General features: G+C 40.8%; 7 protein-coding genes across 7 annotated transcripts; 2 read left to right on the forward strand and 5 right to left on the reverse strand.

The window, feature by feature from the left end:
* Positions 1 to 970: 970 nt before the first annotated feature.
* Positions 971 to 1,324, reverse strand: SKDI06G0090 (uncharacterized protein; the record flags this gene model as incomplete). The annotated part of the gene is made up of 1 exon (XM_056227618.1): positions 971 to 1,324. One exon carries the CDS (start codon positions 1,322 to 1,324, stop codon positions 971 to 973), a length of 354 nt encoding a protein of 117 aa, XP_056087421.1.
* Positions 1,325 to 1,470: 146 nt separating this feature from the next.
* SKDI06G0100 (uncharacterized protein) lies at positions 1,471 to 1,683 on the reverse strand (the record flags this gene model as incomplete). Its single annotated transcript, XM_056227619.1, has 1 exon — positions 1,471 to 1,683. One exon carries the CDS (start codon positions 1,681 to 1,683, stop codon positions 1,471 to 1,473), a length of 213 nt encoding a protein of 70 aa, XP_056087422.1.
* Positions 1,684 to 3,331: 1,648 nt separating this feature from the next.
* SKDI06G0110 (sugar porter family MFS transporter) lies at positions 3,332 to 5,038 on the forward strand (the record flags this gene model as incomplete). The annotated part of the gene is made up of 1 exon (XM_056227620.1): positions 3,332 to 5,038. The coding sequence occupies one exon, from the start codon at positions 3,332 to 3,334 to the stop codon at positions 5,036 to 5,038; it is 1,707 nt and encodes a 568-aa protein (XP_056087423.1).
* A 438-nt stretch (positions 5,039 to 5,476) lies between these two features.
* Positions 5,477 to 7,387, reverse strand: SKDI06G0120 (uncharacterized protein; the record flags this gene model as incomplete). The annotated part of the gene is made up of 1 exon (XM_056227621.1): positions 5,477 to 7,387. One exon carries the CDS (start codon positions 7,385 to 7,387, stop codon positions 5,477 to 5,479), a length of 1,911 nt encoding a protein of 636 aa, XP_056087424.1.
* A 2,573-nt stretch (positions 7,388 to 9,960) lies between these two features.
* Positions 9,961 to 11,388, reverse strand: SKDI06G0130 (fungal specific transcription factor domain-containing protein; the record flags this gene model as incomplete). The annotated part of the gene is made up of 1 exon (XM_056227622.1): positions 9,961 to 11,388. The coding sequence occupies one exon, from the start codon at positions 11,386 to 11,388 to the stop codon at positions 9,961 to 9,963; it is 1,428 nt and encodes a 475-aa protein (XP_056087425.1).
* Positions 11,389 to 12,215: 827 nt separating this feature from the next.
* SKDI06G0140 (uncharacterized protein) lies at positions 12,216 to 13,865 on the forward strand (the record flags this gene model as incomplete). Its single annotated transcript, XM_056227623.1, has 1 exon — positions 12,216 to 13,865. The coding sequence occupies one exon, from the start codon at positions 12,216 to 12,218 to the stop codon at positions 13,863 to 13,865; it is 1,650 nt and encodes a 549-aa protein (XP_056087426.1).
* Positions 13,866 to 16,343: 2,478 nt separating this feature from the next.
* On the reverse strand, positions 16,344 to 19,811 carry SKDI06G0150 (uncharacterized protein; the record flags this gene model as incomplete). The annotated part of the gene is made up of 1 exon (XM_056227624.1): positions 16,344 to 19,811. One exon carries the CDS (start codon positions 19,809 to 19,811, stop codon positions 16,344 to 16,346), a length of 3,468 nt encoding a protein of 1,155 aa, XP_056087427.1.
* Positions 19,812 to 21,929: the final 2,118 nt, after the last annotated feature.

Genomic DNA, 21,929 nt, shown 5'->3' on the forward strand with positions numbered 1-21,929 from the left:
TATACATGTACTCGATTTATGTATTGAATCTGTCCTCTCATACACTGCTAAAACCTACTGTAATAATAACGAGGAATATAATGCCTCTTCGCTCCTAGTATACACTATACGCTCAAATCCATGAAGGGTGAGAAACCTGCTTTTGTTCCTGCGCGGTGACCTACTCATACATGGTGCGGTATTTTGCAAGTGCTGATTCGCTAAAGGAGTGTACAAGTCTTTCTAAGATGCTCATAGTACCTAATCACCTACAAAAATAGGTAGGGAGGCGGTTTGAGGTCTGCTCAAAGATTGCCTTGAACGGTAAAAAGTGAGTGGACGAACTCAAGGTTTGATAAAATACATCACATCCCTCCTTTTTTTTCACCCATGATTTTTTAAGTACCAGAACAAAGTGATTAAATGGCACATAAACACACCACGTAAACGGCTATCCGTTATGCACATTCGCAAATAAAAGTTTAATACTGAAAGAAGCCATGATCTATCAATTCTATTCCTCGAGCTAAAATTTTGCCTCTGAATGGATACATGGACATCCCGGTGCCGACACTATTTGAATTTGTCCACTTTACGGCTCTCCGTGTCAAGTACAGGATATGCCGTACTAGACCATGAAAATTCTGGCCCAAATATGACACTAGTAAGAACTGCCTCCAGCTATCTGAAGAGATATAAGAAAATTTGATCAAAGCCAAGGAAGCGTAAACAAACTTTTCGTAAATATTATCCAAAACTTCTGCAAAAACATAGCATAATAAATCTTAACATAATCGTCATTTATATAGTACAGTCTTCCTTCCCATGGCTGCAATGTACGCGAATTACCGTCTGGGCTTGCATAATTACCGAAAAACATCGTGTATGAAGCTTTATCGTCAGGAACTGAAGAATCTGTGTTGCTGCTGAAGTTCAAAAAGCAGCAAACATTCTTTTACTGTCCGAATTCTTGGTGAACATGAAGAGTTTGTCATTGTCCATACACAAGAATACCTTTGTATTCTCTTCTAAACTGTAAGGACTTTTTCCAAGAGAAGAAAACAGAGTCTTTATCTTTTAATTCAGCTTCTGCATTGATTCCGTCTCTAGATGAATCATTCATATCGATACAAGGTTTTGTGTCCTTCGTAAAACCTGCATATGGTTCATCACCGTTCCATGGGAAGGGCGTTCTCCCATGGTCCCTGGAAATAAGGGCCAATGCTTCAAAATATTTCCTCATCTTTTCTGAGTCCTCGCCATGGTCACGCTTGATAGCCGCGTAAGCATCTATTCCTTCCGCGCATTTGATCTGCTCGATCTTCCTATTTTTGAAGTTGGGCATACCTAGCTCTTGACCCTGCTAGATGAACACCGTACCGCTCAACGCGTGGCTAGCGTTTTAGAAGAGATTTCACGCCACTTGGGAGAATCAGAACCAAAACGAGAAACACTAAGAGGCTGATCATGATTTTCAAGATAGATCGTAGACTAGCAGTCAGTCCCTTCAATAAATAAGAAGCTCTCAGCAAGAGCCAGCTTGAAGTCTTTCGAGGTGAATGGAATAAGTTCATACTTTAATTCGGGGCTTTCGCCAACAGAGATATGTTTGAAGTTGAACACCATGTTAAGCTCTTCCTCCTTGGCGCTGGTGTAAACTTTGAAATCATCCTCACCACCGACACCAACCTCGCCCACGGTCATGATTTTTTTGCCTTCTGGGATTGAGTGAGCATGTATTTACGCATTTCCTTATGATGTTCGTGGATGCGAGGTCCATTTATGAAAAATGCAGTTCCGTCTTGGTAAGGAACAATTGGATCTGTGACGGGGGCATCTGGTAGGCTTCCACTTTAAGTAGATGCTATCTACGTCAATCCGGAAGCCATCAACGTTGTGGCGAGCCATTGCCCCACTGTGGAGTCATAAATGGCCCCACGACACTCTTCATATTCCCAATTGAAATCAAGTTGACCTGGAGCGAACACGAGCGAGAAGAATTCGCCTGTTTTCTCATTATATCTCCAGGCAGAACCACCAAAGAGAGATTTCCAATTGTTTGAGGGAATTGGATTACCTTCGGCGTCATAGCCCTTAGGAGCTCTCCAAAAGAACCAGTCACGCTTTGAATTGTTCTTGGAAGATCTGCTCTCCTTGAACCACTCGTGCTCTTCGGAACAGTGGTTAATAACTAAGTCAAGATGACTCTGATGCCTCTTTCATGAGATTCCTCGATCATGCGGAAACAATTGTCATTCGTACCGTAACGAGGCCAAGCCTTCTCATAGTTTGCGATATCATAGCCCATATCTTCTTGAGGAGAATCATAAAATGGGCATACCCATATCGCGTCAACGCCTAAGTTTTTGACGTAGTCAAGCTTGGAAGTGATCTCGGCCAAGTCGCCCCAACCGTCGTTGTTGGAGTCCTTGAAACTAGCAGAATAGATTTGGTAGACGTTGGCCTCCTTCCACCATGTTGGATTATGAATAATTGCCATGATTTTCTCTTTTTGTCCTTACTTTTGCTGTCATTTCTCTTGCAAGAGACAACAAGGTCACACAAGCTAAAGAAGGCGTGAAAACCTATTGTTTATATATTATTTGATCGAAGTATTCATGGGTCAACAAGCAACCTATTCTAAACTATTCTCCGAGGTGTGCATATTGTCATCTCAGGAAGAACTGATGGGTAACATTTGCTCAATGAGGACCGTCATAACCACTAAGCAAAGACAGCCGTGAGCTATTTCTCCGTATCCTTCTCCGTATTTCCCCGAAAACTTTGTTGCTGAAAAAGAACAAGAAAGCTTATTTCCCCGTACTTTATCCTGCTGGAAAAACAAGCTACGGATTAACTTCCAGGGCCAAGGTTTATCCGTGGAAATTTTATGACCTCAGAACCCCGCATAAATTCAACCCCTTTTCCTTGGCTTCCGCGGAGATGCAGGCAAAAGGCGTTCTGTGAAAATAGAGAACTCCACAGAAAATGCGGTAGGTTGCCTGACTATAGGCACATATGAGGCGGTGAACTCTCGAAGGAATTAATAGATCCCCGCGTTACCCAGCTCGCTGGTGCATTTTCCCGAAAATATTTCCGAGAGCTGTTATTGTCTTCCAGGCACTCTTCATTTTTACGAAATTATGCTGCAAATACTACAACGTAATATGATCAATGAAATAACGCAGAAAGCAAAAGCATTCACATTTTTCAAATACGGATACTAAGAACAGAGGAAAGGATGAATCTTTACGAGGTATATTTACAAGGTGCTTTTTTCCTTCCTTGAGAATTTATTTTTTAGTCCCATTTATGTTTTTTGGCCATGACATGAATACTATAACACCAAAGTATGACTGCTGTTGAAACTGAATTAGCAAACAATTCCGCTGTGGCGGAGGCGGTGGATGATAAAAATCCGTCAACGAGAAACTCTTCTCAGCTGCCGACACCCACTGTGGAGGAAAACAAGGCATACTTTGAGGATAATGGAGAAGCTCTGGAGATTGTGATTCCAGAGAAGCCAGCTTCGACCTATCTTACTGTTTCTATTATGTGTTTATGTGTTGCCTTTGGCGGCTTCATATCGGGTTGGGATACAGGCACAATTTCCGGGTTTGTCAATCAGACTGATTTCTTGAGAAGATTTGGTAATTATAGCCATTCTAGAAACGCTTACTACCTATCAAATGTGAGAACCGGGCTGATTGTGTCCATCTTTAACGTCGGAAGTGCTATTGGCTGTCTCTTTCTGTCTAAATTGGGTGATATCTACGGCCGTTGTGTGGGACTGATCATAGTTATTGTCGTTTATATGGTTGGTATTGTGATCCAGATTGCTTCTGTTGATAAATGGTATCAGTATTTCATTGGAAGAATTGTCGCTGGTATTGGTGCTGGTTCTATTAGTGTCCTTGCTCCAATGCTTATATCAGAAACTGCGCCGAAGCAAATTCGAGGTACGCTGCTTGCTTGCTGGCAACTGATGGTCACTTTTGCCATTTTCTTGGGTTATTGTACCAATTATGGTACCAAGAGTTACTCAAATTCTATTCAATGGCGTGTTCCTCTCGGTTTATGTTTTGCCTGGGCCATTATAATGATAGGTGGTATGATGTTTGTTCCGGAATCACCTCGGTTCTTAGTACAAGTTGGAAGAGTCGAGAAAGCCAAAGCTTCTTTTGCTAAATCAAACAAGCTCGCTATCGCTGATTCAGTTGTAATTGCAGAAATTGACCTCCTTATCGCCGGGGTGGAGGCCGAAGAAGCAATGGGGACAGCTTCTTGGAAGGAACTATTTTCGAGAAAGACAAAAGTTTTCCAACGTTTGACTATGACTGTCATTATCAACTCTTTGCAACAACTTACCGGTGACAACTATTTCTTTTACTACGGTACCACTATTTTCAAATCTGTCGGTATGAATGACTCTTTTGAGACTTCTATTGTTCTGGGTATTGTGAATTTTGCTTCTTGCTTCTTTTCACTTTATTCTGTTGACAAGTTGGGACGTCGCAGATGTCTTTTGCTGGGAGCTGCTGCCATGACTGCATGCATGGTTATTTATGCTTCCGTCGGTGTTACAAGATTGTATCCTAATGGTAAGAGTCAGCCATCGTCCAAAGGTGCTGGTAATTGTATGATTGTGTTCACCTGTTTCTATATTTTCTGCTTTTCCTGTACCTGGGGTCCGGTGTGTTATGTTATTATTTCTGAAACATTTCCATTGAGAGTTAGATCCAAGTGTATGTCTGTTGCGACATCCGCCAACTTGTTGTGGGGGTTCTTGATTGGCTTTTTCACGCCATTTATTACTTCAGCAATCAACTTCTACTATGGTTATGTTTTCATGGGCTGCTTGGCATTTTCATATTTTTACGTCTTTTTGTTTGTTCCTGAGACGAAGGGGCTTGCTTTAGAAGAAGTTGATGAAATGTGGATGGATGGCGTCTTACCCTGGAAGTCTGAATCTTGGGTTCCCTCTTCTAGAAGAGGTGCTGATTATGACAATGAGAAACTACAACGCGACGAGAAACCTTGGTATAAGAGGATGCTGTAAACCGGTGAGAATCGTAGTTACTAATTTCACTTTATAGAGATGCATATATGCCACGTAGATCATAAACTGTAGTATATATGACTGACTTGAATAATTTAATAACATAAGAAATGAAATACATTAAAAGTAAATGATGTTTCAAGTAAAACAAAATGGATTTATGAAATATAGTCTTTTGGAGGATAGATAAATTGAAGGTAAAATTAACGATTTGGTACTTGTATGCGATATTTCATAATTTTGCATTTGCAACTTTTGTGGAATGCAACGGCGGAAGGCTTCTTAACTTCCGATATATTAATATGTTACATTAGCTTTCCTGTATAGTTCATGATCAATCATTGATTCAGTTTTAATGTCTAAAGTAATATGTTGTGAGCTCCTATTTAATAAAATATTCTTTAAACGACGTTATATACAAAGGGTGTAGTAACGTGATTACTTCCAGAAATCAAAAGCCCTGTTTAGCAACGTCTTTTTAGAACCATCAGCATTGTGGTGATAGTCCTCCCTTTGCTCACCTTCCACACAGTTTTGTTGATCACCCAGATAATAATTGGTTTGAAATAGCGCGACAATGAACATGATGGCACTGACGCCAAGACCCATACAGAATAACGTATAATTTACTTCTTGGTAGGCATCAATAGCACCTTCCCTGTTTGCCGAGCCCCATGGCTCTTCCCACACAGTAGTTAGGGATTCGAAAAATGCGGCTGCTTTCTCCCTGTCTGGGACATATTTGGATAAGGCACCAGGTAACCTATCGGTCCAGATAGCAGAGGTAATGGCCGTACCGACAGCTGCACCTATCGAACTGTAAAGAGATAAAACGGAAATAGTGGCGGCCATATCTTGATGAGGAACGGCAGCCTGCGCGGCAACCTGAGTACCCATAACATTAGCAGCATCACCAAAGTTAGTGACAACCAAAGCGGCAACAACAAGGCCAATACCTGGGCTACCTTCTTTTTTGGAGCACGTAACGTAAAGACCCATACCGATTAATTTGATTGCAATACCAACAACTTGGAATATCTTATAACGGTGGAAACCTCTAAATAGAGCTCCCCATACAACCCCAAAGAAACATAAACCCATTGTGGTAGTATTTGAAAGGTAGACCCAGTTTCTGTAAGACAAATTCAAGACCACAAACGTATATGACGTAAAAAATAAAAGGGAAAAATAGCCAGCCATCTGGTAAATGAAGTCAATGATGACACAGCAAATAAAGGTTCTGTTCATTAAGACTCTCTTTGGCAGCAGTGGGAAGGGTGCGAAGAAAACTTCGAAGACAACGTACGATATGAGGAAAATACCCCCGACAACTTCCATAGCAATCATGCTTGGGTTATTCCAGCCGCCTTCAGCATAGGAATATAAAGAACATGGAAGCAAAATTAAAGAAAAGGCAAAGCCAAGTAGAATCAAACCAAATGCATCTATCTCTATCAGAGACACCTTGACGAGCTCCCAGTATTCTCTGAATCCACTGACGTGAGATTCGGTAACTTCTATCCTCTTCTTAGAAAGTGGGTCGGAACCGACGGGGATCTCTCCGGTTTTATTGGCCTGGTGCTCCAAATATGCCATAACAAGTATTGCTGGTGTTAAAGCAACAGGTGTAATGATAGCAAACATACCGTACCCCCATCTCCAGTTACTGTTGATGATATCCTCAACAATGTACCCAGAAATCCAAGTGGTAACCAAGTAAGGAACGGACAAAAGAGAGGTGAAAAAAGATCTCCATTTTAATGTGGTAGTGTCAGCAATAATAACCATGTTCATCAAACTGATACCTGACTGGCCAATGGCGATAAAAACAGAACCGACCACATAGGCAGCAATAGTGGGAGAGCAGGCGGTGATAACGAAACCTATGACGTATAGTAACAGGACCACGAAGTAAGTGACAGGCCTGGAACTTAAATCTGAAATTTTGGCAATGAAAGGTTTACAAACGGCTCCTATGACAGAATTGGCAATTGTTAGTGTCGACAGCATCGAATGTCTGTTAAATGAAGAGGTGGCGTATGGCTGGTAGTTATACGTAGTTGTGGCATCCAAAGCGGCCACCGCTGATGTTAGAAAAATTGAAAGACCGAGGATCCATCTGACCCTTGTACTCATTTTCTCTCTGACAACTTCAATTCTGGTAACGCCTCTTGTTTTGATGATTTTTTCTCCATCATAGCATGATGTTGCAGATGTGATTTGCTTCAGACTCCCATCGATAGATACTAAGTTCTTTTCAGCAGCGTCACTCTTCGCTTCCTCATGATATTTTTCCTGAACATTAAGTTTTCCGCTTATGCTGTCTGTTATAGATACTACGCCGGACATCAGTGATCTTGGATAACTTCACAGAAGTCTTGAACAAAACTAGTAATTGAAGCCGAAATAATCTCTTTTGGGGTATTCTATAGCCAATGTCATTACGTTCCATTAAATACAAACAACGAAAATCTCGAGCATCTAAAGAATTAGTCAAATCCGAATTTGGAAAATCCGGATAATTGCTTATTTTAGCTTTTTCAGTTACAGCTGCTAAAGAAAGGCGTAGCTGAGGATATACACTATGCACCTGCTTTTCATGTATTTTTATTTTTAATGCCACGCGCGCACGGCTGCGTCTTAGTCATGACTAAAACTTTATTAAAGTGATGTATACTGTCAAAACTTCTTGCAGTACAGAAACTCGTTGAGCCATTGTCAAATTAATGCACCTGTAAAATACGTCATGCTTGTTCACGATGAGGCATTCTGTATAACTGTCATGAAAAACGTGATTTTGCCTTTTTCACTAGTAGCAACGTGATTATAATTGTCCGTTCATCAGTTCTTCCGTTTTGTGTAACGCTTTAGGAAATGGGCAGAAATTTCTGGGGTCAGCGGTCATCAGACTAAACATTTTGACGCCCCATCTAAGGCATGACTCTGTATTGACAACATTTTGGAAGGAATAAAGTTTATGAATTTCGAGCACTCTCTGAAAATCAGATGCGCGAAGGCAACGCTTTAGAAACAGGTATTTAAGCGGATATCTTTGTTTGCTCGTATGCGATTCTACGTAGGCACTAGAACGCGAAACATATTGCCTTTTTCACATCAAGATACAAAAAATCAAATCTTCTCGCCAGCTGCGAACCGCTCGAGTACACCATCCTTGTGGCTGTGCTGCCGCAAGAATTATGATCCTTGTATACTTTAGATTAGGTCTCTTCTTGAAAAACGACGATATTTTGTAAAATCAGTCAGCAACTTCACCCAGAATTAAGAAAAAGGCTTATTTGTAGAGGGGCTAAGTTGCAGGAGACTGAAAATTGAACGGCTCTCACTTCATAGCCGTTGGGGTTATTTCATACCCAAGATGTTTTATTTTTTGATATTTTGTGCAGGATAGAATTCCAGCAGTGAAAGACCTTTGTTTTTCTACCCCTGGCTAGTTTCATCAAAATCTCTGGCTTGAATTTTTGGAATCATCTCAACATCTTTTTCAAATCATCTGGCGACCAAACACCAATAATTATCGTCGTGCAGGTTTCTCAACACACCAATTCTTATTCGATGAAAGTAGCAAAAAGTTCTATCGATATAATATTAGTTCAGTATCCCCAATGTCCAGCACATTTGAGTGGAAAAATATCAGAGGGGATGGTAACTTCATCAAGGAAGCCATGATATTATTATGAGCTCCATACAAGCACCAGCCTTTCTCCATGCATGTTGTTATATACTGCGCATGCCTTTGTTTGGTGTAAATAAATCACTTTAAGCCAACTCCCTCTTTCTGCCAGGTCTTTTCGTAAGAGTAGTGTAACCTAAGGCGTAACCAATAGTTTCAACATGGCGGCAACGACTATGCTCGTACCGCTGTATCGAGAAATTATGTCAATTCCATCAAAGCCGGGCACATGTCCAACGTAAAGATAACACTTTCAAGGGTTCCTCACCAGAGTATCTGAAGGATAGGCTTACCGAGATGAAATAACTGGTGCAAATAGACGGACTCTTTCACCTACAAACTATTTTCCAAGAATGCTATCACTGCACCATGTGTTGCAATTGGTATTCTTTCAGCATTGAAATGGCCACCTGGATCTTCTACACCTTTAATTTCCGGCCGAAAAGCTTTACGACATGCCTTTCTTCCAGGACCGCAAATGACTGGAGAGGTAATCGCAATAGTGCGTTCCCCTTAAAATTACAACGATTCTATATGAAAATGTGAGGAGATTACCAAGCAAAATAGCCTCTCAATACGTTTGGACAATAACGTGAGCTCGCGTTGCAATAACTGTGCCTTCGATCATGACCCGCAATACAGAACAAGTATATTCCGAGTTGATTCATACTCATGCCTCAAACAGGATCCGCGCTCTAAAGCATCGGTAAGGCAGTCATCCTTTCTCGTGTGGCATTGAAAACTTCGTCAAATATTGGTCAGCATCCTAGGCAAGTGTACACATTTTCGTAAGCAAGATCAAATTTAGCGTTTTCAAGGACGTTTCTAGAGGTGAAATGTAGCTGGTGTGAATTATCCTTTATATTCCGTACACGCGGTGTCAGCAGACTGAATTCCAAATTATTGCTAAAACAGAAAAAAATGAGTCAACTTTACAATTGCCCTCTGGCATTGAAATTCTCACTACTTCTCTGAGTTTCTCACCGATAATACCATATCAGCTGGTTCCATAATGAGGAATCATGAAATTTTAATTCAAAAATTAAGTCGCATACAAACACACCATATGTATTCCCGTATATACAATACGAAATCTACGGAAACGAGAAAACCAAGGTTTAGTATACCCTATGCATGGATTGTACTAATATTGAATACATCTGCAAGTACAGCCGAAGTTCTTTTTTTGCTTTCCAAGATAGGTGAATATTATATTGTGATTCGCTGACTACTAGAGTGATTGTTCTGAGGGATAAAAATGCGTGATACCGTCAGAAAAGCAGGATGTAATCCAATCAGCTATATCTCCGATTAATAGTGGCGACGAGCTATCACTTTTCTCGCTGGGGATAGTGCTGCGAGCAGCAGGCGTTGTAAGATGGTCTGAGGTTGATGTGTCGGTAGGATTTCGTTTGATAGTACCAGTTTTCTTTTGATTCAGTAAAGATCGGAAAGAAGCAAATAAATCCGTCATGAAGCTACAAAACTTCACCTTTCCTGTTATAAGGTCGTAATCATCCATTAGGATAGCAGTTACGTCCAAGGAGGGCAAAAATAAACTAGCCCGCCCTAGATCCCTAGGAAGAAAGGCGGAATAAGTCCCATTGGTACTTTCGTCCAGGTTTCTAAGTAGTTCATTTGAAATGTAGAGAAACTGCAAGAGAAATCCCTGAAATACGCTACAATATGCAGGGAAAAAATGGGGGCGCAAAAGGAACTTCTTTTTATCACCAGTTAAGTTGCTTGCATTCAAAAGTTGAAAAAGCCCACTAAGACAGCCAGATAATGAGCTGCAATTTTCATCTAGTTGTGCTTTTATTGATCTGTGTTTCGTGAAAAATGGAAAAAGAAGCTTTATCCGACTTGCTGCCATAATACAGATTTTCAAATATCCTACCAGCAGGAAAACTGGATTCCGGCCGCTTTCACTGGAGAACATGTCTTTCTTTGTTCTCTCGATGATATCATCAAATCTTAGATCTAACGATATTGCTTTTTCCACGCAATTCTCGCACTTCAAATTAAGCAACATGTCATTACCTTCTCTCAGTAAGACTGCAATTTCACCCCAACCGTCGCAAAGGTTGCTAACCAACTTTGAATTCACACAGCTTATTGAACTAGGACGCCCCAGAACGGAACACAGAAGTGCGTCTTGTAGTACCAACATGGCCCATACTTTAGATGAAGTAGTATGCAATCCAAGCGCATACCCAATCGATGCGGCCAGAAAAATACATTTCCAAGCAGTTTCTATCTTAAAATTATAATGGTAGTATTCAGAAAGAAGAATTAATGATGAAACTTTCTCCGGACAGTCCGGACAATCATTGAGAAGAAGGTCCAATTCGGTTACGACCTCTCGAACATCAGGGGCGGGATCGTAAAAGCGCTCCGAAACAATAATTACAGCGTAGCATAGTAATAGCATTTGGTAGTCGGAGCTTTGTTTAGAAAAAATTTTTTGCTCCAACGAGCTAAGGTCGATCGTTTCATCGAAGAAAGAGCATGAAATGCTGCTACGTACCGACTGAATTGCTGCGAGCATCATTTCTGGGCTTCCGATATATTTTTTGAACACAAGAGAAGAGGTAAATCTTTTGATTTGGTTTGTTGCATTTTCCCCTTCAAGTTCAAAATCAACATTGCTGAAGGGCATGCCAACCTCGAACAGTGATCTATTGACGGAGCTGAAGCCATAAAATCTTGCATTAGCATCCCTGCGCTTCCTCGTTAGCTTTGTGCTAGTTTTTCGAAAAGTTCGAGGATATGAACACTCGCAGCTCCTCTTTGTGCAATTTTGACACTTTGGGAACTGCCTGCCACATTTGATTTTTCTTTGTCGACATGTTTTACAAGAAATGATAGAGAGACCCTGAAAGTCCACATTAGCTTGTGACATTTAGAATTTGAGTGATAAAAGTGGGATTTTTTTTTATTTGTTTATTTTTATACAGTGGGACAACAAACTGAAAATCCTTGTGAAATGACTATTATTTCAGTGGGAACTCTGCCGAGGATGAGTATTAGTATAGACTCCCTTTTCCACTTAGGTATCTCAAATGCGTGTCGCAAGAGCAGCACTCTTTCACTTTCATATTCTAATGCTGTTCCAAAAAAGCCTAAAAAACGTATCAGCTAAGGCTGAACTCTATTTAAACGACAGGATGACTAGGTAATCTATTTTTTTTTTTTTTTTTTTTTTTTTTTGGCAAGGACCTTTTGCTCTTCCTGTGTCATGGAAAATGAAATCAATTTACGGGTGTCCGAGGCGGCAAATATGGAGTCCGAAGATGGATCAGGCAATAAATTCACACAAATTCTCAATGTCCGAGTATTTTTCGGTACTTGGTATTAAGAAGTAAGAACATATGCAATAAAGTTTCCATCGATGAGGCTTTCAAAGTGTTATAAAAGAAAGGATCATATAGCTACAATTTTTTAAAAAATCCAGATGATTCCACAGCTCAACAAGCCTATGATAAAATGGCATGGGATAAAATTGCTAAGCTGTCAAATGCGCTTGAAGAAATAAGAAATAAATGTCAAAAATCTCGATACCAGTTGAATGTTAATGTTGGGTTGATTTTTTTGGGGTGTACTTTCGATCTGCTTAATGTTGCGAGTATGATCTCACTGATAGACGATCTTGCGAAAACATACAACATCTCCTACACAACTGCCTCGTGGTCTTTGACTTCTTATGCCGTCACTTTTGCTGGATTTATTGCATGTATGGGTCGACTTGGCGATATCATTGGAAATTCTGTTCTGTTCACTATAAGTTGTTCGTGTTTCGCTGTTTTGTCACTTCTTTGCGCAGTTATGCCCAATTTCCCGGCATTTGCTGTCTTCAGAGCCATACAAGGCATATGTGCGGCCGGTCTCGTGCCTTGTGCTTACGCCTTGATCCCTATTCTAGCTCCAAAAGAAAAGGTCCAAAAATATTTCTCAATAGTTTCTTGTGGATTCAGCTCCACCATAGGTCTCGGACTTATAATCGGAGGAGCATTCGCGACCACAAAGATAGGATACAGGGGCATTTTTTACCTGACATTTGCAGTGATGACTCTTATTTCAATAATTGCCTTCTTCTTTACCTATGGGGTCGAAAAGCTGAATAAAAAACCCCAGAAGGATCAAGCTTCTACCAGCGTCAAATCACTTGACTTCATTGGATCGCTTATATTTGTAGCCGGGAGTATACTGATCGTTGTTGGTTTGACGGAAGGAGGCGAATCATGGAACAGACCCGTGACTTATGTGACGCTTGTTATTGGAATAATTTTATTTTTTGGGTTTTTTGTGTGGAATTGCACATATACAAAAATCGTTCGGGGCTTCAAGTATTGTGGGATTGATACCTCTAAATACTTCGAGAAGGTCCAACTTCTGATTCCTATTGATGTCCTTTTCATGAAGAACTTTATACCCATTGTTTTGGCTTTCGCCTTAAACAACGCTTGTCTGTTTTCGTGTCTTTACATCATTGACCAGTACTCCCAATATGCGGAGAGGAATAGTCCACTACTTGCTGGTGTCAAGCTAGTGCCTCTGATAATATGTATGGTCATTGGTAATGCCCTATGTGCGTTTGAGTCTACAAAGTTAAGGCCTAGAGTTGGAGTTGCAATCGGCTTTTTCTTGGCTCTTGCAGGGTCCATTATTTTGATTCAACTGCATCTTGTCAAGGAGGATCTATTTTGGAAGATTTTCTTCAGTGCACAGGCTTTGGTAGGGTTTGGTGTTGCTATTTTTTATCCTTATGCACTTCAAATTGCAGTGGGAGGAGCTCCTGATGAGTCAAGGGGGATTGCATCTGGCGTGGCACAAACGTTTGGTCAACTTGGTATTGAGATAACTTTTTCAGTTATGGCATCCGTTCTCGGAAATATTAATGAGATGAAAGGAAAATCTAATGCAATCCAAAAATTTCGTACGGGATTTCAAAACTGTTCATACTTTACTGTCGCGGTGGGGGCACTTGGTTTTTTGGTAACAGCGATTTGTATCAGAGATATTCCGCCCCTCAACGATGACATGTCTGATCTCGAGTCATCCGTCCATAGAACTAAGGTAGAATTCGACCGAGAGAAGGATGTGTTGGAACAAGTAGGTTCATCATTATTCACATAACTAGTCATCATTACTATCTGAAGTACTCAGATTGTATTCTAAAGTGTACTTCGTATATGTTACACAGATGTCGTATCTTTGGTAGGATGAAGGAATGCTAAACGAGCTGTTCAGAGAGTTCGGTTAACTGAAATCAAAGATCCATTAATTGAACATCAACTTGGAATTTATATATAAATGATATGAGTCGTTACATTGAACTTATGGTAGATTCCCTAGGTTATTATTATATTGAACATATTTAACATGTCCAATCGGCGTGTGTTTTATATACCTCTCTTATATAGTATAAGAAAGAGTTCTGCTTTTTATTCTTAATTAATACTACTAATTATCAACAGGATGGGAGTGAGGAGGAGTCTTAAGTGGCGTCGGTCTATTCATTATTTTGCATAAATATCTACTTTTTTTTTGCCACGTAGCACTGCTCTTTTTCATAGTCTATTTTCAAACTGGAGCTACACCTTAACAGAGATTATCGGCAGTTAAGCTTTGATGTTTTGAGAAACAGCTTTTTTTTAAATGTATTCCAGAAACATGCATTGCGAAAACACGAGTGCAATTGCAGAACATGATTTCACACTTTTACACTTTCTTGAATGTTGGGCAAGGCGGCGGTAGGCTTCCACTCATGTGTGTTAATCTTTCTACAAGGTTTAGTTTCAGCATTAATGAAGCCATTACGCTCCTAATTGAGCCTTCATCAGATTTCAAAACACCTCTGAGACGGATTTCATATGGGTTTGAAAAGAGCCTCCAGTTCTGTGCTTCTTAGCGACCCTCATATCAAATTCTTGTTAGAGCTTTCTACTCACCTTTCTACATTAAAACCTGAGTTATCGGCCAAGACGTAATCACATCTTTACTTGAGGTGAATCTATTTTCTTAGTATGCATTATAAGAGGTAGTATGCATTATAAGAAGCAGTATGCAGTAGCTTTTTTTTTCCGTCATAGCGAAAATAGTGTCGCGCCAAATTTGATGACGTTAAATAACTGACGTAGGAAAGCAAAGCCACGAGTATGATGTATTCTGGCTCCTTTAATTAAAAATTAAAACCGTTTGCCGATAACAGATGATGTTTAATTTTCCATGGATATTTTATCGAATTCTTTCAGTGGAATTTGCCGACCGCTCCATTTCAGCCTTTGAATATTAGCCAACTTTGAGGTTGAAAAATTATTGTATTGATTTGACCGGATGAGAGGCCGAAGATATGAAGAAGCTACTGATACTGTGCTGCGTAAATATTTGAATAGAGTAATTTTGAGTATACTGAATATTTGCGTCCACAAAAGTGTAAGATTGAGGGTTGCTTTTTTTCATAAGATGACGGTGCTTTCAGATCCTCTTTTATCGTTGCTGCCATTAAAGTAAAGTGAACATGTTATTAAAATCAGAGAAGCGGGCTTTACGACGAGATACATTATCCTCCTGGCTATAAGTACAAATACGTGATGAGAAAGGAAAATATAGGAAAAAACGTAAATGTTTGATGAGCTAATAAACGGATTTGTTCGAAAATGAGCACACCTCGGTAGTAATAACTTTACAAGAACTTATATCCAGAACTTCCATGATGCTTTCACAGTCCTAAACCCAGAAAAGAGCTCATATATGTCGTTTATTTCACAAACAACAAACAAAGGGTTGCAGCAATTAGGCAGCGGATGCTTCATAACGCACAGAAGAAGCGTTTTTCATTAGTATACCTAATATTGCCAGGACATTACGCTAAATGTGATGCCAGGGGTTCGACCGCAAAGAACTAAAAAGTTTTACTAGCTTTTTCTTGCGGAACTTTGAGTTTCCATGCAGAAACTAGCATTGTCTATCAACGTCTTCAACTCTCATGAGCGACCTTAGGATCTCCGGTCCGAACTCAGTGTTCCATTAGCAGTCTTGGACGTTTACCAGTTCAATACCATCAAAACTGCTTCAAGTACCAAACTGTAGAAGGCGCCCCAATTTTGGCATGACAGAACAAAACAACCTCTTTTATCCATAGGACCCTGTTTCTCCAAGAATTTCTAATGCCGTTCGGAAGAACGACCTTTAATCTTCGGATTTTCTTCAGAACTTTAATATAGAAAAACCCCTGTGGCGTCACCGAGTTTATGTCAGATTAAAAATGTATATAGAGGGCATAAGAATACAAAATGACTAACTATGGGCATGTTTGAGGAAGCTTTTACGTCGTAATGCAGCTTTTTTTTCTGCAGCTTTTTTTTTTTTAAAGTATGTCAGGTGGCCTTACCCCCTGCATATAACTTTGCAAATTTGTAAACGGTGAGAACTTAGCCCAGAAATAGCCTAGCCTACTTTGGAACAGGATGGCGACGTTGAACTTACCAGATATAAGCTGACTTGATATAAACGGCCCATAAAATTTATAGAATTTAAATAATAAAGATGAAATTGGAGAATGACTATATTCTATTCGAGCTAAACGTTGGGCAAGAGGAAATCGTATGCTTATCAAATTATTGCCAGCAATACGGAAGCAATGAAGACACTTATGGCACTATTGGTGAGTAGACCATTCGCTTCATCAACATAACTTGACATTTCTAGAGAGGCAGTACTAGATACTAGTGCGCCATTTGAGGAAGTTCCACGGTGTTCCTGGGAAACTGTGCTCAAGTAAATCGCCCCTAAACCCTCAGTGCTAGCAGTTTTCAATTCAGAGGAAACATCATTGCTATCAGCTATGGTATTGACCGCAGTAGATGCCTGTACTTCAGCGTAGTTGGATCCCGAAACAGAAGATACTTCGTTTCCGTGAGCTCCTGTTTTCGTGTTAGTGGCTTCCGAGATAGTAGAAGTACCACTAATTCCGGCAGCAGCACTGATTTTGGCACTTTCTTCATTTGCTGTGATGGGGCACCAAGTGGTATATACCTTAACAACATCATTGATGGTCGTTGTGGCTGTGGAAACGATGGCAGGAGAGGCAGTTTCGGAACAGACACCAGATTCACAAGAGGTTACAGTAACCGCTACTGTTTGCTGACTTGGTTCCGCGGTTGAAATAGGGCACCATGTAGTGTATTCCGAGGTGATACCGTTAACAGTAGTTCTGGCCGTAGAGATTATGACTGGAGAAACCGTCTCAGAACAGATTTCAGACTCACAGGAAGTAACAGTAACTATTGTTGTTTGCTCTCTTGATTCTGAAGTAGAAATTGGACACCATGTGGCGTATTCTGTGGCAATGCCTCTAACAGTAGTTGTGGCTGTGGAAACGACTGCAGGAGAAGTAGTTTCGGAACAAATACCAGATTCGCAGGAAGTCACGGTGACCAAAGTAGTTTCACTTTTTTTTGTAGGAACGGAAGTTACACTTGGTGTAGTAGTATGATCATGGTATGGCTCAGAGGAAACCTCGTTACTGGAGATTGTTTGGACCACAGAAGGTGAAACAAAAGCTTCATCTACAGAGGTATTTGCTCCAGCAGTGGTGCTGGCAGTTTCGCTCTTAATACCGGATGTGACATACCGAGAGATAGAAGAGGATGAAGAGGACAACAAAGAAGCAGGCTCAGAAAGGCTTGGAACAGAGGTTGAAACAGCGGTGGTTTCACGACTTTTGAAATAGGTTGTGGGGTAACTGATGGATTCTGATTTATTATTCGAAAACTCAGTGGCTGTATCGGTCAATGGAATGGTATATGATGATTCGGAGGCCTTGGAGGAAGCGAATGTGGTCAAGCTGGAGGTAGAAGAGCTCGAAGATACTGCCGATTCGTGAGGGTTGCTAGAGCCACTCGTTGAAAAGCTACTTGAGGATGCGAAGGCAGTAGTGGTTGAATAAGAGCCCGATGTGGATGTGCTTCTCGTGAAACCGTTAGATGTTTCAGAAACTTCAGTGGTCAAGTCAGTAGGCGTTGTGGAAGAGCTAATGGTTCCAGATTGAGAAGGTGCGGAAGAAATTTCGATCGAATCACTAGATGTCGTGGCGGTATGGGCATTTGCATCTAAAGAAGATAATCTGGGATCATTCGAGATAGAATTACCTCCAGTCTCAGACGATTCGCGTGACTCAGACAATGTATAAAACCCAGAGGTCGTAGGGATAGAAGAGCTTGTCACCAGAGTTTGATTACTGGGGTACATAGGGGTGATACTGCGCGTAGATGATATGAAAGAACTTGTGGCTCTAGGCTGAGTAGATGATGCCGTGGCAGTGGAGGAGCTCGTAACCTCAGTTTCGGTAGGAGATGTAGGAAGATTGGAATCGGGGACGGTATAAGGTATCGACGAATAAGTGACCTCGGTTTTAGTTAATGCAGTATTACTACTTGTTGAATGAGAAGATAGTGTGGAGGAATCTTTAATCTCACTTAGAGATGAAGACATTGCAAAACTAAAAGTTGGGCCAGTGAATGATGCGGAAGAACTAATGGTTGAATCAGACAAAACTGTAGAGATTGTAATCTCACTCTGGGCTGATGATATCGTAGTAGAGCTGGTAGTCAAATTAGAAGAATATGCGGAAGAACTGATGATCTCGCTTTGAGGTGAAGATGCAGCGACGCTACTGGATGGTATAGCAGATGCTGCAGCAACAGTGCTGGATGGTGCAGTGGATGACGTAGCAGCACTACTGGATGGTGTAGTGGATGATGTGGCAACACTACTGGTCGTTAAGTTAGAAGAAAATGCGGAAGAACTGACGATCTCGATATGAGATGAAGATGCAGCACTACTGGATGGTGTAGTGGATGATGTAGCAGCACTACTGGATGGTGTAGTGGACGATGTGGCAACACTACTGGATGGTGTAGTAGATGATGTAGCGACGCTGCTGGTCGTTAAGTTAGAAGAAAATGCGGAACTGACGATCTCGCTTTGAGATGAAGATGCAGCGACGCTGCTTGTTGGAATAGCAAATGTGGAGGTTCCAGTAGTTATAATCGTACCTGTTGTGATAGGACCCGCTGAACTGCTAGTAAACCCGCTGGTAGCAGTGGACGAGTTGACTACACTTGGTGTCTGAATTTCAAAAATTGTCTCCTCTGTGGTTAACCCGTTCAGACCAGTGTAGGTAGAGGTTTGCATCTCCGTTGTTGTGTACGTTCCAGTCCATGGAAGGGTCCTAGTCCTTGCTACAGCAGCAATCGTATGTCTTGCAGGATCTGCAATAGTACAGTCAGCTTGAACCGGGTTGTTATCAAAGGAATAAACGTATCCTTCGAAGTCATCGAAAACGAAGGTACCGTTTGGCAAGGTCATACCAACTGGAAGTGTAGCTGATGAATTAGCGTTGGAAAAAACAATCTTCATTGGGTAATAGTAGCCTGCATATAGGTAGACTGACCCCTCCAAAGAAGATGAGGTGTCGCCACTAACGCCGTTCACTGTGAAACTCGTAGATGTGCTGGGAGATTGTTGTTGCTCGCAGCATTCAAATGCGTCCTCACCTCCAACTGACAGAATTGCGGAATCATCGACGGAATCGAAGAAAAATGAGTAAGAACCATTCTCTGGCGGTAAAAAGTAACCTGTCATTTCCACAGTTACGTTTGTTGGAGTAGTGTAGAAGCCAAAAAGATCTGAACTCCAATAGGCAGCATCTGGATCACAGTCATCATCGTCACGTCTTGTAAATGCAACACTAGTCTCAGCACAGGGCTGTTCGTCACGTTTCATGGGCTGCAAATTCTCAGAACAGGTTGGAATGCTGTCACAAGGGGAGCTATAATATACAGAAAGCTCGGTCTGTCCGCTAACAGAACCTAAATTTTTTGTATTGGCATATCCATAGCCCATATATGCAGGATCTGTGTATGTGGAGGTATCCCCTAACATATACTCGTAAAAGTTAATATTCATCCCATCTTCCCTTTCGTTCGTTGGCAAACAGGCCTCTGTATTGGCCGAAGTTGTATTCGCTAGTGCCAATAAGGCCAAGACCGCTGAAAATATAGAACGACGGACGGACATTGAAGGTGTGTGGATGAGTTCATTTAGCTTCTAAATGTAACGTTTAGGATAACCTCATTCTTTGGATTGTTGAGAAATCAAGGCGCTTTTATATATGAAGAACTTTTATAAGGCCTTTGTTCTGTGCGCAGAAAGCTGCTTCTAAGTGCATTCGGGAAGGACGCCGTTCTTGCGTTCACACGACCAAAAAACCTTCAGCATGGTCAGCTCCTACTGTCATCCTTCGCTTTATCATGTCCGATAACCTTTTCAAGCACGCCCTTTTCACCAAGATTTTAATAATTTAGTGGGCATTGCTTATCCCAGGCAAGCCAAAACCTGAATCAAAAAGAAGCCCACGTATACTAACTCCAGCTTCGCAGTACACAAGAACCCTGTAGTAAAGCTACTGTTTATTTATGGTGCACCTCCAAGTCCGCTGCAACGGAGGCAGGATAGGATATAAGTTCTATGCACCGATGCGAAAATTTCAACAAGTATACTTCAAACATTTTAATAACCAAATCGAGTCGATGCTTTTGCCCTCTGCAATCGTAAACGAGTATTACTCTACTGCCTTTTGCATCTGTCTATCGAAAGAAGACAGTAAAGGAACAGGAAAAGCAAAGGCACGGTTGCCTGATATCTTGTGTGAAATATTCTAGGACTTCTTCGCTGCTGAGTTTTCACAGCCATGAAAAAAAGAAAAAAGAAACGGCCAAGAAAAACCCCGAGAAAAATAAATCCACCCAGGGCATCCGATTACTTAAAATTTTGACAGAAGCTCCTAACAATTTCCGTGGAGACTAGCCACTGTTGCACGTCACCGATCTCTGAATTGTTTTTTTGGGCCGTAAAGATTTGTAAACAACGCATGTGTTAAGTTAGATGAGATATCAAGTGTGCCTAAACAAAGCAAGATCCTAGTTTGTTTTTTAGTGAATTATATTTCCTGGAGGAAACGGGACTTAAGGCATTTTTGCCGAGCACTCGGAACCAGCGTGATTCACTCAACAGATCGCACCTATTCGTCAGCTACTGGGTTGGTGCTCGATCATATAATCTTGAGGGTATCCTTCACGAGATCTTAAGTTCCCAATTAAGAAGAGAAAAAACACGCAAAGATGGCAACTTAAATTGCCATCCATACGATTGTGAATTTTAGGCTTTCGTTCTTTCTGGTAAATCATGGAAAACTGTTGCTTTCTTTTCCTGCATTTTCATATTCTTCACTCTAGCACCGCGAAGAAAACGGGTATAGCTACAAAGAGCATATATTTACCATTCAAGACCTTCTTTTAGTGGCGACATACTGCATTTAGCATAATATCCGTACCCGATAACTAGCAGGTACCACAAAGTTTAAAGACAAAACTGTTCTTTTTTTTTGCTTGCTTGCCGCAGTGAGTTTTACACTTTTTACTTTAAGTTTAACCTATTTAAAAGAAGTGCAGCACCTAAGCTTTCATCATGAGTTGCATGCTTCGAGAAAGTAAGAGCAAAAGCTTTCTTCTAAGAATGCATGGGTTTTAGGATAAACCGGAATTTTGCACGATGATTTTGTGCGAAGAGCTTTACTGTTCATTTTCGCATAGATAATGAGAACGCAGAAGATTGATTAATGGTGAATGCAAAGACTTGATGTTTTTCATCTGTATCATTGGAGGCCCAAATCAATTGAAGAAAGTATTTATTTCTTGCAGTGTTGTACGATGACTTGCGTCGGGAGGGTGAGCGATATATACGTTGTTTTTCTCTTGAAGAGGTAGTTGAGACTTTTCCACTTATGAATCGGAAATCTGATCTGCATGTATGAAAGCGCCTTTGCTCTTGCTACTCCTAGTCAGTAAGGGGTATCATACATCAGAGACAGAAATTTTGGGACATTTTTTCGGTGCGGTAGTGTTTATCAATGTAGACTTTTTTTAAATACAGGCGCCTGTTCAATTTTTAGTTGTTTACCAACTACCTTTGGGAGGCATTGCCGTAGTGTCCAAAGATGTAAGTGACTTGAAAGCTATTCTTGTCGACTGTTTCCAAATTTCACGTTAGCAATTGCTCCCCCACTTGCTGTTATTTTTAGGAATTTGTTGGTATGAAATGAAATTTATCATTTCAAGGAGATGCAGAAAACGAAGA

The sequence above is a fragment of the Saccharomyces kudriavzevii genome (assembly GCF_947243775.1).
Source record: "Saccharomyces kudriavzevii IFO 1802 strain IFO1802 genome assembly, chromosome: 6".
NCBI classification, from domain to species: domain Eukaryota; kingdom Fungi; phylum Ascomycota; class Saccharomycetes; order Saccharomycetales; family Saccharomycetaceae; genus Saccharomyces; species Saccharomyces kudriavzevii.